We start from the raw sequence: 15,088 nt of genomic DNA, 5'->3' as shown, positions 1-15,088 counted from the left end.
GATCGTCATTAAAGCTAATGGGTGGGGTTAATAAGATCATAATGTAAAATATTTGTCATTAGTTTATGGAACAGATAAAATATCTATATAACCGTACAAATTATGCCATGGGAAGCATAACATAGTCCCTAGGCCATGGGTGTTTTGATCTCCTTATATCTTCAAGATTTAACATGCATACCAACAAAGTTAATGTGTTAGGAATGCTTTGATTTTGAGCTTTTATGAGTTGGATTTGTCTTACAGAGGATTCAGGGAGATTTTCTAGTTTTCTGTCATTATCCTTGATAGTTTCTTCAAATTATGACATGTGTTATGCTTATTACTGGTGCCATATCCATTTATAGTTGTGAACTTGGCAGAATCCAAGGAGCAGTGAAAAATAACAGATCTCTTCTTCTACCTAAGGGTTTGAGTAGCTATTGATTTTTACATAAAAATGCATATTCCCCTGTGGTTGGTGATATATGAAGATAAATATGATTGTCCTGCTCCAGCCAGACTTCAGCTTTTCATGTTCAAATCAAGACAGATACGAGTACCACTTGAGCATTATTCTTAAGATATTGAAGAAGGTTTCCTTTCTGCTGGATTTGATATCCTTCTAATCAGGGCTTTTGTTGTGTCGATGCGTGCTGGTACAGTGTACTGCCAATTTTTGTTTTTTACCTGCTTTCAGCAGGAGACTCCTGCTTTGGTGAGTCAACTCCCCCCAAAGTCGGATAGTCTCCTGCTGAATGGCTCCACAGACAAGCAGCAGATTTTTTTTCACCCCCTCAGAGTTGCAGGCGCGCATGCACACGCCAGCAACGAAGAGGTCATCTGATCAATGGTGCGTGCGTGTTGTGATGCTCGCATCCTGCCTCTTTCACTACACACCAAGCGATATCACGAGAGATAGAGAGAAAAGGTCAGGAGTGCTCACCACCTGACCACTCCCCTCCGAGTCTGGCTCCAAAGTCTGCAACAACTGACCACTGGCACTGCACAGCATCCTGCTGAAGCTGCCTGTGCCCCTCCCCCTCCTCACAGTACAGCCACTACCAGCCCTAAGAGGAGCTCAGCACCAGGGCTGAGAGGACAAGACTGCTGTGCCACTCCTCCCCCCCCCCCTCCACAAGGATCTAGGCAGCAGAGCCAGACAGCCAGCCCTGAGGATCCTTCTGGGTAGTGCTGTACACACTCTGCTACAGTGCCCCCCTCCCCCCAGCACTGCCAGCCCTTCTTCAAAGACTGCAGTGCAAGCAAAGTAACAAGAATGGGCCTGGGTGAGATTGAGGGAATGGCAATGGATGAGGGGTTGAACAGGGATGGGGAGGAATTTTTCTGGTTACGACTGTCTCTCTATACAAAATAAAACAACTTGGTTATATAAGCCATGTCAAAAAGTCGGAATGCTTGGTGTCCAGAAAAAGATGGGAATGAAAATATCGAAAGCTTGATTAGTGAATGTAGGTACAAAATCCCTTGGTTGTGAGAAAGGGGTTAACTGCCAAAATCTTTCATACAGCATACAGAGTAGTGAAGAAGAACCAGTCCTTTAATAATTTTGAAGTTGAAATAGATGTACAGGAACTTAATGGTCTTGACATGGGCCACATACTTCACTCTACAAAAAAGTGCATCAAAATTGTTAATCATATTAGTAGTGGAATGAGAAAAAAAACTTGTTATACTACCTCCAATCCCATGACTCTCCAATTTCATCTGGAGTCTTTCATGAGATACTTTGTCAAACGCCTTCTGGAAATCCAGATACACAATATCAACCGGCTCACCTTTATCTACGTGTTTGTTCACCCCTTCAAAGACATGTAGTAGATTGGTGAGGCCAGATTTCCCTTCACTAAATCCATGTTGACTTTGAGGCATATTTTCAAAGCACTTTGGGAGGCTAAGTTCCATAGGTTTCTATGGAACTTTGGGAGGCTAAGTGCTTTGAAAATATGCCTCTTTGTCTCATTAATCCAAGCTTTTGAATATGCTCTGTAATTTTGTTCTTTATAATAGTCTCTACCATTTTGCCCAGCACCGACGTCAGACTCATCGGTCTATAATTTCCCGGATCTCCTCTGGAACCTTTTTTAAAAATCGGCGTTACATTGGCCACCCTCCAATCTTCCGGTACCACGCTCAATTTTAAGGATAAATTACATATTACTAACAATAGCTCCGCAAGCTCATTTTTCAGTTCTATCAGTAGTCTGGGATGAACACCATCTGGTCCAGGAGATTTGCTACTCTTCAGTTTGTAGACCCGCCCCATTACATCCTCCTGGTTTACAGAGAATTCATTAAGTTTCTCCAACTCGTCAGCTTTGAATACCATTTCCGGCACCGGTATCCCACCCAAATCTTCCTCGGTGAAGACCGAAGCAAAGAATTCATTCAATCTCTCCACTATGGCTTTGTCTTCCCTGATCGCCCCTTTTACTCCTCGGTCATCTAGCAGTCCAACCGATTCTTTTGCTGGCTTCCTGCTTTTAATATACCTAAAAAAAATTTTTACTATGTGTTTTTGCCTCCAACGCAATCTTTTTTTCAAAGTCCCTCTTAGCTTTCCTTATCAGCGCTTTGCATTTGACTTGACATTCCTTATGCTGTTTCTTATTATTTTCAGTTGGTTCCTTCTTCCATTTTCTGAAGGATTTTCTTTTAGCTCTAATAGCTTCCTTCACCTCACTTTTTAACCATGCCAGCTGTCGTTTGGCCTTCCGTCCTCCTTTTCTAATACGTGGAGTATATTTGGCCTGGGCTTCCAGGATGGTGTTTTTAAACAGCATCCACGCCTGATGTAAAATTTTGACCCTCGCAGCCACTCCTCTTTTTTTTCACCGTTCTTCTCATTTTATCATAGTGTCCTTTTTTAAAGTTAAATGCTAACGTATTTGATTTCATATGTATACTTACTTCAATCATAGATACTAAGCACAGTCACTAGGTGCCTCCCTTTCACCCTCCAGGTACAGTGAACGCCCCCCTCTGCTGCATGCCCTGCCTCACCCTAAACCCACCACTCCTCTTCCTCCATTCTCTGTCTCTGTGGATAATTCTCATCCTCTGTCTAATCAGCTCATAACATTGACTCCTCTCTCTCTTTCTCTGCATAAATCCAACAGACTGCTAAAATCTGCCATTTCTTTCCCTATATCACCACCAAAATCCGTCCCTTCCTTTCTGAGCACACTACCAAAACCCTTATCACCTCACGCTTAGATTACTGTAACTTGCTTCTCCCAGGTCTTCCACTAAACCATCTGTCTCCCCTTTAAAATTCTGCTGCACAACTTATATTCCACCAGTGTCGCTAGGCTCATTTTAGCCCTCTCCTCACTTCATTGGCTCCCTGTCCATTTACACATACAGTTCAAACTCCTCTTACTGACTTACAAGTGCATTCAACTCAGCAGTTCCTCAGTACCTCTCCATTCTTATATCTCCCTACACTCCTCCTCAGGAACTCCGTTCATCAGGTAAATCTCTCTTATCTGTACCCTTCTCCTCCACTGCCAACGGCAGACTCCGTTCCTCTGATCTTGCTGATGCCTGAAAAAGACTTCCCGAGTCAGTACATCAAGTTCTGTCTCTGGCCGTGTTCAAGTCCCACATTTTTGAGATTGCTTTTAACTCCTAACTCCTATTCACATGTTCAGTACCCATGTCTGTTTTAATCATTCTCACCAAAAGTAATTCCCTTATCTGTTCCATTTGTCTTAATTAGACTGTAAACTCTGTCGAGAAGGGATCATCTCTTACATGTTTAGTGTACTGCGCTGCCTACATCTAGTAGTGCTACAGGAATGGTAAGTAGTAGTCTTTGGGATTCCGTAATCTTGCTACTCTTTGGGATTCCGCACAGAATGTTGCTACTCTTTGGGATTCCGTAATCTTGCTACTCTTTGTCCTTTTCCCTTATTTGTCCTGTTTGTCTGCCTTAATTAGATTGTAAGCTCTGTCGAGCAGGGACTGTCTCTTCATATCCAGTGTACAGCGCTGTGTATGTCTATTAGTGCTACAGAAATGATAAGCAGCAGTAGATCTGAGGAAACCTAGACTGCCCCAATTTGACTGACTGCATACTTTGTCCTTTAGATTGTCAGCTCCTTTGAGCAGGGACTGTCCTTCCTTGTTAAACTGTACAGCGCTGCGTGACCCTGGTAGCGCTTTAGAAATGTTAAGTAGTAGTAGTAGTAGAATAAATCCCAGGCCCTCCATACAACAGTGCACAATACTGCCACTGACCCAAGCGTTAGTTCTTTGACATGCACACTGTTTCAGAGGCCGAGATAAAAGGCTGAACAGGTGTTTACTCATGGGGAATATGGGCAGTGGGGCACCAAGCATGGGAGTTATGGAATAGATAACAGAGCAGAGATGGTGGAAAGAAAAAGATGAAGCCAGAGAGGGAAGAGAGAACAGCAGGAGGAAACTGCAGAATTTAAAATAAGCAATAAAATTGGGGCCATCCAGTTAAGTTAGGCAGTAGCACTGGACGCAAAAGCCTGCTTCACCGGATCGTCCTTCATTGGTGAGAGCAAGTTTTGCTCTTGCCACCATGCAGAGCCGTTGGCACCACCCAGGCACTTTTTATTCTTGTGTTTAAACCAGTGGCAGTGCTGACTGGCATGCAGGAAAGAGAGCACAGTAATGAGATCAAAACAACATACTCTTGATGCTGTTTAAAGGGCAACAGCTTTTATTTATTTCCTATCACTTCTTACACCACTTTTCAAAATCAATATCGAAGCCGTGTACAAAATATGATGAAACATATAAAACATTGTCTGTACAAATAAACAAGGGATTGCTGCAAAATGAGAGAATGCATTGCACAATAACTTACAAGCAGAACACAAGAGGAACAGGATGGAAACTGGGCTTGGAGAGAGAGGGGATGGGATGACAGATGCCTGAGACTGGCTAAGAGAGGGTCTTGGGGCAAGTGCAATTTCCTCTGGAGTCTTTCATCAGGTACTTTGTGAAATGCCTTTTGAAAATCCAAATACACAATATCAACCTTTATCCACATTTTTGCTCACCCCTTCAAAGAAATGTAGATTGGTGAAGCGATTTTTCCCTCCACTAAATCCATGTCTCATTAATCCATGCTTTTGAATATGCTCTGTAATTTTGTTCTTTATAATGTTTGCCCGGCACTGATGTCAGGCTCACCAGTCTATAATTTCACAGAGCACCTCTGGAACCTTCTTTAAAAATTGGTGTTACACTACTAAACCTAGCTTTGAGGGGTTGTCCTATTTTACAAGCTGGAAGGCTTCCAGCCTTATACAGAACGTGTCATTTTGCTGTTGTCTACTGAGACCCCGATGGTCAGAAGCAAATGCAGGTGCTAGAGGCCCTAAGCCCTGGTATAGCATCCGCATTTGCTAGTGCTGAATGCTCAGAGGGCTCTAGTATGGGGAACAACGAATGCGGCCAAGGTTAGCACAAGCGCCATTCTAATCCCATTTAAATTAGGTCCTTTTTGATTCACCATGATGCTCAAAGAACAGTGCCCTGAACAAGGGTGCTCTTACCGCAGAGACCCTCATACCAGCTCGGAGCTGACGTTAGGTAAGCAGCTTGGCAAATTCCTTTGAAGAGGCGATTTTGCACATTTATATCACAGACAAGAAAAACCCAATAACAGCAATGTTCCCATGAAGAATGATTGCAAGAAATCTTAGCCTTTGGAAGCTTCCTTGTGGGAAAAGTTGAATTTTACCAAGATAGGAGAAAACAAAGAAAGAGAGAGACAATGAAACCACTTCTAGAGAGGTCAGAATTCTGCACTGTTGCTGCCTTTCCTCCACTGAGGATCATCACAAGCGAAGGGAAGGCAAGAAGGTTTCCTTGAAGCCAGGAGAGCCTTACTTGCCCTCTTTCGTTCCCGCAGCTGCCTTGAGGCAGTTACTCTTGCATCAGGTGCCTCCTCTCCCTGGCCATGCAGGGCTCCCTCTTGTGCGCATGTGCAGGGCATGTCCCCCCTCCTTAATTCTATAGCGCACATAAAATTTGCATGTCATTATCATTGAGCATTGGGGAGTTCTTTAGCAGTGCTGTTTTGAGCATTGGCCCCCTAGTGCAATAGCTAATGACACATTAACAATGTGAACAACTGTAGAAAATATCCAAGAAAGCTGTTCTAGCCACAAGTGTGTCAGCACTGCAAAGGAGAATAAAAGCACGGCAGGAGACTCTTCGGGTAAGCGTCAGACTGAACAACAGGACAGATAGGCAAAGGAGATAAGAAAATATAAGGTGATACTTTTCTACTGGGACTAATGACTATAAGATCACCTTACATTTCGATGGGTTTTCTTTTCTATTTTTAACCTTTATTTCTGTGCATCCAAGTGGACTAACACAGCATCCACACTAGGAAATTGTATTTATCTAAACTACTGTACACAATGAAAGCAGATTCCAAAATTACAGTAATCATAGAATACAGCCAACAAGAAATCCCTCACTCACCTATGTCACATTTCAATTTTATTTATTATACCACAAGTAATAAAAATATTGAAGTGGTTTACTATGAAATAAGGAAGGTCACACAAGGCAGCCTAGGTTACAAAAATGCTTATAAAATGAGGAAGCAAAAGAGCACAGGATAACTAAATTCTAAGACACAGCAGGAAGGGAGGAGATGTGAAGAGGGAGGCCGACAAATGTAAAATTGCTGTAAAGGAGTAACAACTGGCACAAACCTGATGATTTTATCTTAACTCTCCCATTTAAGAGAGGAAGAAGTTTGAGTAAAATAAGGAGTTTTAAGAATGGCTTTAAATTTCTGAGAGGAGATTCAGAGGGCTCGAGTTTCACAGTGCTGAAGCAGAATGTGACGGCATCTGAAGATGAGTAGGATGAACTGAGCGAAGGACACAGGTTTGCATAGACAGAATCCATACAAGAAGGAAGGCAGGCTGGTAAGGACAAAGATAGGATTCGAAACATTACACAATAAAAGACTGGAAGCCAGTGTTCATTTACGAGAAGTGCTGTTATGCTACCCATACTTCCCATTTTCCCCACAGGTCCTGCTGCAAATATTGTGCCAAACAGTCTAGATCACTAGTCTCCCCTCATTTACACATTTTCCTAATCTCTGCAGCAACACCCATCAGATTTAATCCTTTGAACAATCCTCCCAAACAAAAGAAAAATGAACTGCTTTCTCTACGCAGGAAATTCAACCAGAATCAAACCTACATGGACATGGAGGGTAGAACAGCAGAGGGCGATCTCTGCTCACTTACCAGAGTGGTGACGCAAGACTGTGTACTTGGGCTTGGAAAACACTGCAGAGTACAGAAACTGTAACAAGGTCATCTGTCTGTATAGTACTACTTGTCCTGATCCATCTCTGCCACTATTTAGGGAGTCAGAGGACTAAAATGCTTAAAGGTACATCATTTTCAAAGCTTATCTGGGTTGTTCTTAATAAGAACATAAGAAAAGCGGAGGTAGATCAGACCAATGTCCATTTCAATCCCAGAACTGTGTCTCTGACGGTGGCCAGTTTGGGTCACAAGTACCCAGCAGATCACAGTTCATTTTCAGCGGATAAGCAATGACTCTCCTAATTCTATCTAGCTAATAATTTTTAATGGCCTTTTCCTCCAGGAATTTGTCCAAACCTCTTTAAAATTCCACTGTTAGTTTAATGACAATATGCTGCTGTAACAGATTCCACAGTTTAATTATGTCCTAGGGGGGAAATACTTTCTATGATTTATTTTCAGTCTGCTGGTCATTAGTTTCATGGAATATGCTCTTGTTTTTATATTGTTCCACCCACTCACAATTTTATAAACTTCCAGCATACGTCCCCTGTTATCTTTTCTCTCTGCATAAGGGGTTTATCTTTTTTATCGGTTCTGTTGCCCTTCTCTGAACCTTTTCTAATTCTGTTAAACAGGTACATAATGAAATTTTCAGGTTTGTTCTCCATTCCCTTTTGGATAATCCTTGACATTTTGTTTGCTTTTTTGGCACCTGTGGCACCTGGGCTGAAAATTTCAATGTAATGTCCACAATGTCAGGTAGGGTCTGTTAACTCGGACCCCTGCATTATAGAAACATAAGAATAGCCATGCTGGGTCAGACCAATGGTCCATCTAGCCCAGTATCCTGCTTACAACAGTGGCCAATCCAGGTCACAAGTACCTGGCAGAAACCCAAATAGTAGAAAGATTCCATGCTACCAATCCCAGGGCAAGCAGTGGCTTCCCCCATGTCCATCTCAATAACAGACTATGGACTTTTCCTCCAGGAACTTGTCCAAACCTTTTTTTAAAACCAGATACGCTAACCGCTGTTACAACATCCTGTAGCTATAGTTACAATTATTTTTCCCTACAGGTATCACTTTGCACTTGTCCACACATGGAAATAAGGCTCAACAATTAGGTGACACTTTTTTTTTTGGGACTAATTCAATGTTTCTTTGACAAGCCTTTGAGAGTTATCCTCTCTTCATCAGGCCACTGAATAAGCAATACAGGTACACTGGGTTTAAACAGTACAAATTCATCTAGGTCTTAGGCTGCCTGCATGTGTTGTTATAGCTCAGTGAAACGGGGTGGGAGACAGACAGAAGCAATATGACAGTAAAACATTGTGGTGCTCATTTTCAAAGCACACAGACTTACAAAGTTACACAGTTTACTTTGTAAGTCTATGTGCTTTGAAACTGAGCTTCCGAAGGGCCTTTGAACTATAAAGTGTTGGTGTCGTATCACTTCTATCGATCCCCTATCTTTTAAAGTAAAGTTACTGAGTTGTAGCAGGTCTTCTCAGTAGGACATATGTTCTCATATCTAGGTGACATCATCAATGGAGCTCCAGCGTGAACGTTACCCAGCGTTCAGAAGATTCTTGAATTTTTTTGGCAGGCCTAACCACGCATGCATGCGTGCCTTCCTGCCAGAGTTGGATAAAAAAGCATCAAAATTCAACTCCTAGGGAAGCTGGGAGTGTATGTGACAACATATGTCCTTCTGTGCGCTCTGAGAACAACTGCTACAAGGTGTGTTAACTCTGCTTTCTCTGATTTCAAGCAGTAGAGTATATCCTCACATCTGGCAATTCCTAGCTACCAGGCTCACCGAAAACAACAAATAATAGTCAATAGGAACTTGCAAAGACAAGGCTAACGTGAACCACAACACTAATGACAAAGTGAAGGTGCAGCATGGAACAGAAAAGAATGGGCCTAGGAGGGTGGGGGTTGGATTCTAGACTCCAAACAAATTCTATTCTATCTGACCAAACCAGCTATTCTGCTCAAGACAGTAGTAAGACGTGAATGTGTGGACTGAAGCTCTCCAAATCTCCTCAACAGAGGCTTACTTCAAGCAGAGTACAGACCCTGCCCAGTCTGTCTGCTAGACTGTTGCCTTTTCCCGCCAGGTATGTGGTATGCTTGGCTCTGAATACCTCTGTCACATCCCGACTGCATCCTGACACTTGTTGAGACAGTACATGGCAATTTGATTGTCTGCTTGGATTAAAACAATTTGATTCAACAGCTGATCTCTGAAAGCCTTTAGAATGTTCCATATTGCCTGCAGCTCCAGGTGATTGATGTGAAGCTGACCAGTGACCCTGAGTGTGAAGCCCATATTCTGGGCGAAAGTGCTGAGGTACTGGTCTCTTCCTGGACTCTGGGGTTGATTCCTTCCCTGATGGGCTGGAAAAGAACACTGCATCAGCTGGTAGGGCATGGATCTCCAGGATGGACTGGAGTAGCACCATAGTCGGCGACGGCTCCCTTGATGTGCTGGCGTCCCTGATGCCTCAGCATTGCACCAATCCAGGATGCACCACAGCTCCTCCTATAACATGACCCAGAGCCACTCCTTGAGGGCAGGTATCAGTAAAGGTGGGGCTGGTGCCAGTGTGGAAGATGTAGGAGCTGAATCAGAGGCAGGATCCCTGCTCAACAGCACTGCTTCCACAGAGGCGGTCTTCACAAAGCAGCCACTTCTCTGGTACTGACAATTGCCAATGTCCCGGTGCTTCTAGCACTGTACTATGAGGAGGAGTAATGTCTATGCTTCTTCACCTTCATTCAATGTACAACGGGATCCCTCGGTGCCACTCAAGTGGACTAATTATGGCAGTCACGATTCACTCGTCCATCTCTCTTTTCACGATGAATCCATAGATTCTCTTCCTCTTCTCTCTGTAGTTCAAGGCTCTATATTGTCACCAGCTGTCTTTAATATTTTTCTAGCCCCCCCCCCCCCCCCACATTGTTATTCAGAACTGTTATTGCATTCCATTTTGTTATGCAGGTGATATTCAAATCTAAGTGTGAAATGATTTTTTTTCTCTCCCTCTCACCATTTACCAGTACCAGCCCCTTATATTTCAAGAATTCAATCAAGATTCTGGGTGCCACATTTGACTCTGCTCTAACCTTTAAACCTCACATTGATTTGGTTCTTCATGCTTCCTTTTTTGCTCTTCATCGTCTTTGGTCTATCCGCTCCATTTTTCCTGCCACACTTTACATCACTTATGCGTGCAATGGTTATATCACATCTGGACTATTGTAACTCTCTTTTTGTAGGTCTACCATTACAGAGTATAACACGCTTACAACTCATTCAATCGACAGCAGTTACTACTTCACAATACACAACACTTTGATCATACCACTATTCTGATATCTGAACACTGGCTTCCTATTTCATCCCATATAAAATTCAAGATTCTACTGTTGTCCTGTAAATCTAGGTCCCCTTCTGCCCCTCTTTATACAGCGCTGCTTACGTCTAGTAGCACTATAGAAATGATAAGTAGTAGTAGTTCTTGTTCCTTATTCTCCCTTGCGTTGCCTTAGATTGGCCAATAATAATCTTCTTTCCTTACCACTACCTTCTCTTATCCATCTCACTAGTACTCAAGATTCTGCCTTAGCTATTTAGGTCCTAAACTCTGGAATTAGCTTCCGCATCAGGTTCAAGATCAACCCTTCAATGCATCTTTCAAACTAGCATTAAAAACTCACCTTTTCAGAATTGCATTTGCCCTGCCTTTCTCTTCTCTGTCTCCCCTCTTTCCCCCTCCTCACTCTGTGGTGTGCCCTCCATCCCTTCTCCTTTCTTCTCTCTTTCATTTTTCTTTTTTTGCTCTCTCATGCTTTTAGTTTTTAATTTGTTTTTGTAAACCACATTGAAGCCTTTGTTAGACCCCATGCGGTATAACAAGAATGTGAAATAAATAAATTTCATCTGCCATTTAGATGCCCAGCCTTTCAGTCTCACGAGACCCTTCTTTACAGCACGAAGTAGTTACAGAGGATTGCAGATGGGTAGACGTAGTTTGTCAGGAGGAGGCTGGGAACTTTAAGCTAGTTTGTCTGACCTTGGTCGTAAGTAAATTAGTGGAGGTCCTGATAAAAGAGTGCAATTTCTGGAACCCAGTGGATTACAGAATCTGAGGCAGTGTGATTTTACCAGAGGTAGGTTTTATTAGATAAATTGAATCAATTTCTTTCAATGGGTGACAAAAGAGTTGGATCAGGGGAGAGTACTATACGTGGTGTACTTGGATTTTAGTAATACTTTTGACATGGCTCCACACAGAGAACTAATAAACTGAGCACTCACGATATTGACTCATAGGTGACTGACTGGGTTAGAAACTAGTTCAGTGAGAGGCAACAAAAGATAGTTTATTTATTTATGTATTTCATTTATATCCCACACTACCCCAATAGATCAGGTTCAACGTGGCTAACAATTTATTGTAATTAACAGTACAAAAAGTGATATAGTACACATTAGTTGGCAAATGAGGTTCACTCTGAGGAAAAGAGTATTTAATAAATACTACTGCCTCACCAATAAAATATATAAAAATCTTCTTTTTTATTCTAACATCTAACTCATTTATCTGTAGAACTTTTAGAAGAAAATCACAGAAGATGATCAGTCACAATCGTCACAGTAAATTCCTAACTTAATACACCCTGTTCTATTATTTTGGTTATATGTCTGAATTTTTGTTCAGCACTCCCCTTATTTAGAGCCTACAGAAAGGCAGTATATTAAGTGTTTTTAAACATTAAACAAAGGATGTTTATTTACCTTCATTAAAGGTGTGAGCATGTTGCTCTGTGGTTGGTTAATGGATGGCTAAATTGATTAATAACTGCATTCACTACCACCAATGGGACAAAAATGGATGCTGTAATGAAATTCACACTTGCGTGAGCAGTAGTTTATAGTCTGGAATACAGTCTGCCCTGAAAGACCGATACTCACCTGGCCACATCTGCGTAAAGTTAACCAGAAAACCTTGTCTAGTTAACTTTATCTGTATAGTAAGCAAAAAATGGTACCAGCTAAATATTCAGTCTCAAGTTAACTTGTTAAAGTTGTGTGTGGTGTGTCTTAGGGGGTATTTTACTAAAGTACGTTAGACCGTTAATGCATGAATTAAGGCATTTTAATAGCTACCGTAGAAGCAAATTAATGGCTAATGCAGTGGTATGATGGTTTGCATGTGCTAATTCTATTTTTTTTTTTTTTTTACAATGTTAATGTATTAATATATTGTTCATCTATTTTGGTATGAATGGTTGTACTTATCCTATCATTGAATATAGAGTTTTGTTCTCTTTAACATGTTTTTATTTGTTAACTGCCTTAGCCTACTGGACAGATTAGGCAGTATATAAAAGTTGATAATAAACATATACATAAACAAATTGGGCCTAACATTCAGACTGTGGGAGGGAGCCGGTCAGAGATCATCCTGGATATTCAATGTCAAGCCTTTTCCGGTGTCCAGCACTGAATATCCATATCCAGGAGGTTTTTTTGGCAGGTTTAAATTTAACCGGCCAAGCCGATATTCAGCACCGGTCAGAAGTTTAAACTGGCCTAAGACATTCCAGGTAGTCCTGTGGCCTAATATGGCCACCAAACTTTGCCAGCGATATGCTGAATATCGATGCATACATAGCCAGTTAGATCTCGCGATATAACCAGTTATCTGCTAAGTGCTAATCGGCAATATTCAGTGGTAGACAGGCAGCTACCTCCCAATGAATACTGCCGGACGGCCGATTAAGTGACATTTAACTGATCAGGAGCCATTCCTGGACGGTTTGTGTTAGGGGGCAGGAACTAGGTGGGTCTTGGGCGGAGAATAGATGTGGACGGCATAATGTGGTGAGTACACACTATTTAACATCTTAACTTTCATTTGTACAGTTAGCACGGTTCTACTTAGCTGCTCTTCAATAGGAGGAACTATGAGCAGCCGCATTAACTGCGACCAGATTCAATTAGCAGCCTTTCTACTGATATCTGCTGTTAGGGAGAGCCAAGTGCAAAAACTTAACGCATTTTAGTAAAGATAAACCAGACAGAGCTGAATTATCAGTACTGTCCAGCTAAACTGTCAAGTGCCTATATCATCATCATTTTATAATTTGGAATAACATGCTTCAAACTCCATCTTCTGGGCAGGTAAGTTTGCCATGCTAAATTTAACGAGTCAGTGTGGAGAGGGGAAGCAGGAGAGAAAATTCCAATGCAAAGGCCTAAAAGATTTTTCTCTGTTCCTCCGAAGTTAACTGGACAAATCTGTTGAATATTGGTCTCCACATGTCTGGTGGTTACTAAGTGACTATTTTACATAAAGTATATTGTGATGCCATCAACGAGTTTTAGGGGGACTCGGGAGCTTTTTCCCAGTTGAATTTTCAACCATCTTCAACTGGAGTGCACAGTGCCCTGAGCCTTCCTTTCATTTAAATTCCTCCTTCCACCAAGAATATTCAATGCTCTGATAATTCTTGGCTTTTTCTCTCTGGAATCTAAATCTGGCCACCAGATGTTTGTTGTTCAGCAATGGCACAGTTCCTTCTCTTCACCTCAAGGGCTCTGAACACGGCTTCAACAGTGCAAAGAGCAGAACCAGGCTTGGGAACTGAAACCAGATCTGCACTATAACTGACTGACTGTATCCGTCCATCAAATCCTGTTCACCCATTTGCGGTTGCTGACATACATTCTGGAACAACTGGACCAAGAACAGTACATTCCTGATACTGCTCACTGTAGAAGCACCATTTCATTTAGGTTGGTAAAATAAGCTGTGAAACATTTGCGTTCACCTACTAGCATGGTAAGCAAACATATTCAAGTGTCACACAATGATGATCCAGTGGACGTGGTCAAAAAAGGATTAAAGAATGTCAAAAATGCTTAATTGGAAGAGCCTTTCAATTAACCTAGCTGGTAGGGCAGGTCTATTCTCTTGAGTTGTTGCATATTTTTTTTCCTTTATGAGACTGTCTTCAGCTAGCCCTCTTTTCTCAGTACCTTTGTATAGAAACTCTAATAGCAATATTTACATACTGCCATCATTATATGCAATACTGGGCAGTCAGTATAAATCTATGTTAGTTGAGTTTCTAATGCTGCTTATTAGGTGTATCATTACTATTTTATATCTCTGGTATTAGAATTCCAGTGCTGTTAAATGTGTATATTTTTGATACTGTTTCACGGTAGTTCTATTATTAGGTTTCAGTTTACTGTTTTCAAGTTTACCTCATTTATTGTATTTAGTTTATTCTTGGTTATTTTACTACTTATTTTATGTTAAACCGTGCCTGTTGTACACCACCTTGGGTGAATCTCTTCATAAAGGTGGTTAATCAATCAATAATTGAAATACCAAAGCTTACCTATCATCGTATGCTCTGGAGAGGTGGGTGGTGTGAGCGGCATCCCACAGCTGCTGGGATCTTTCAGACTTCCGAGTCCTTGTTGTCCTGAACCAACGTTAGTTCCCCCAGCATTGGCAGCACTTGGAGAAACAGGTATATCGCTTTGGGCAATAAGAACAAAGGCCGAAGGATAGACCATCCGCACGCCACCTACAAGGAAGGAGTCAGGAGACCAAGTTAAAGTCTGTTCAGTTCTATCCGCTGTCTTAACTTCACATTATCATTTACTTACTGGGAAAGCTCTGAACTTTAATGCATAAACAATGTAGAATTTGAAATGTTTACTTTTTGGCTCAGAATTCTCTCAGATATAATTTGTCTGCACCA

General features: G+C 41.7%; 1 protein-coding gene across 1 annotated transcript in view; it reads right to left on the bottom strand.

The window, feature by feature from the left end:
- Nucleotides 1-15,088, bottom strand: part of MED13L (mediator complex subunit 13L) — a 578,965-nt gene that overhangs the window by 115,613 nt on the left and 448,264 nt on the right. The window contains exon 7 of the mRNA XM_030217813.1: nt 14,720-14,911. Coding sequence (XP_030073673.1) covers nt 14,720-14,911 — 192 coding nt within the window. The remainder of the gene's footprint in view (nt 1-14,719; nt 14,912-15,088) is intronic.

The sequence above is a fragment of the Microcaecilia unicolor genome, chromosome 11 (genome assembly GCF_901765095.1).
Source record: "Microcaecilia unicolor chromosome 11, aMicUni1.1, whole genome shotgun sequence".
Lineage (NCBI taxonomy): Eukaryota > Metazoa > Chordata > Amphibia > Gymnophiona > Siphonopidae > Microcaecilia > Microcaecilia unicolor.
This window is presented reverse-complemented; position numbering and strand designations above follow the sequence as displayed.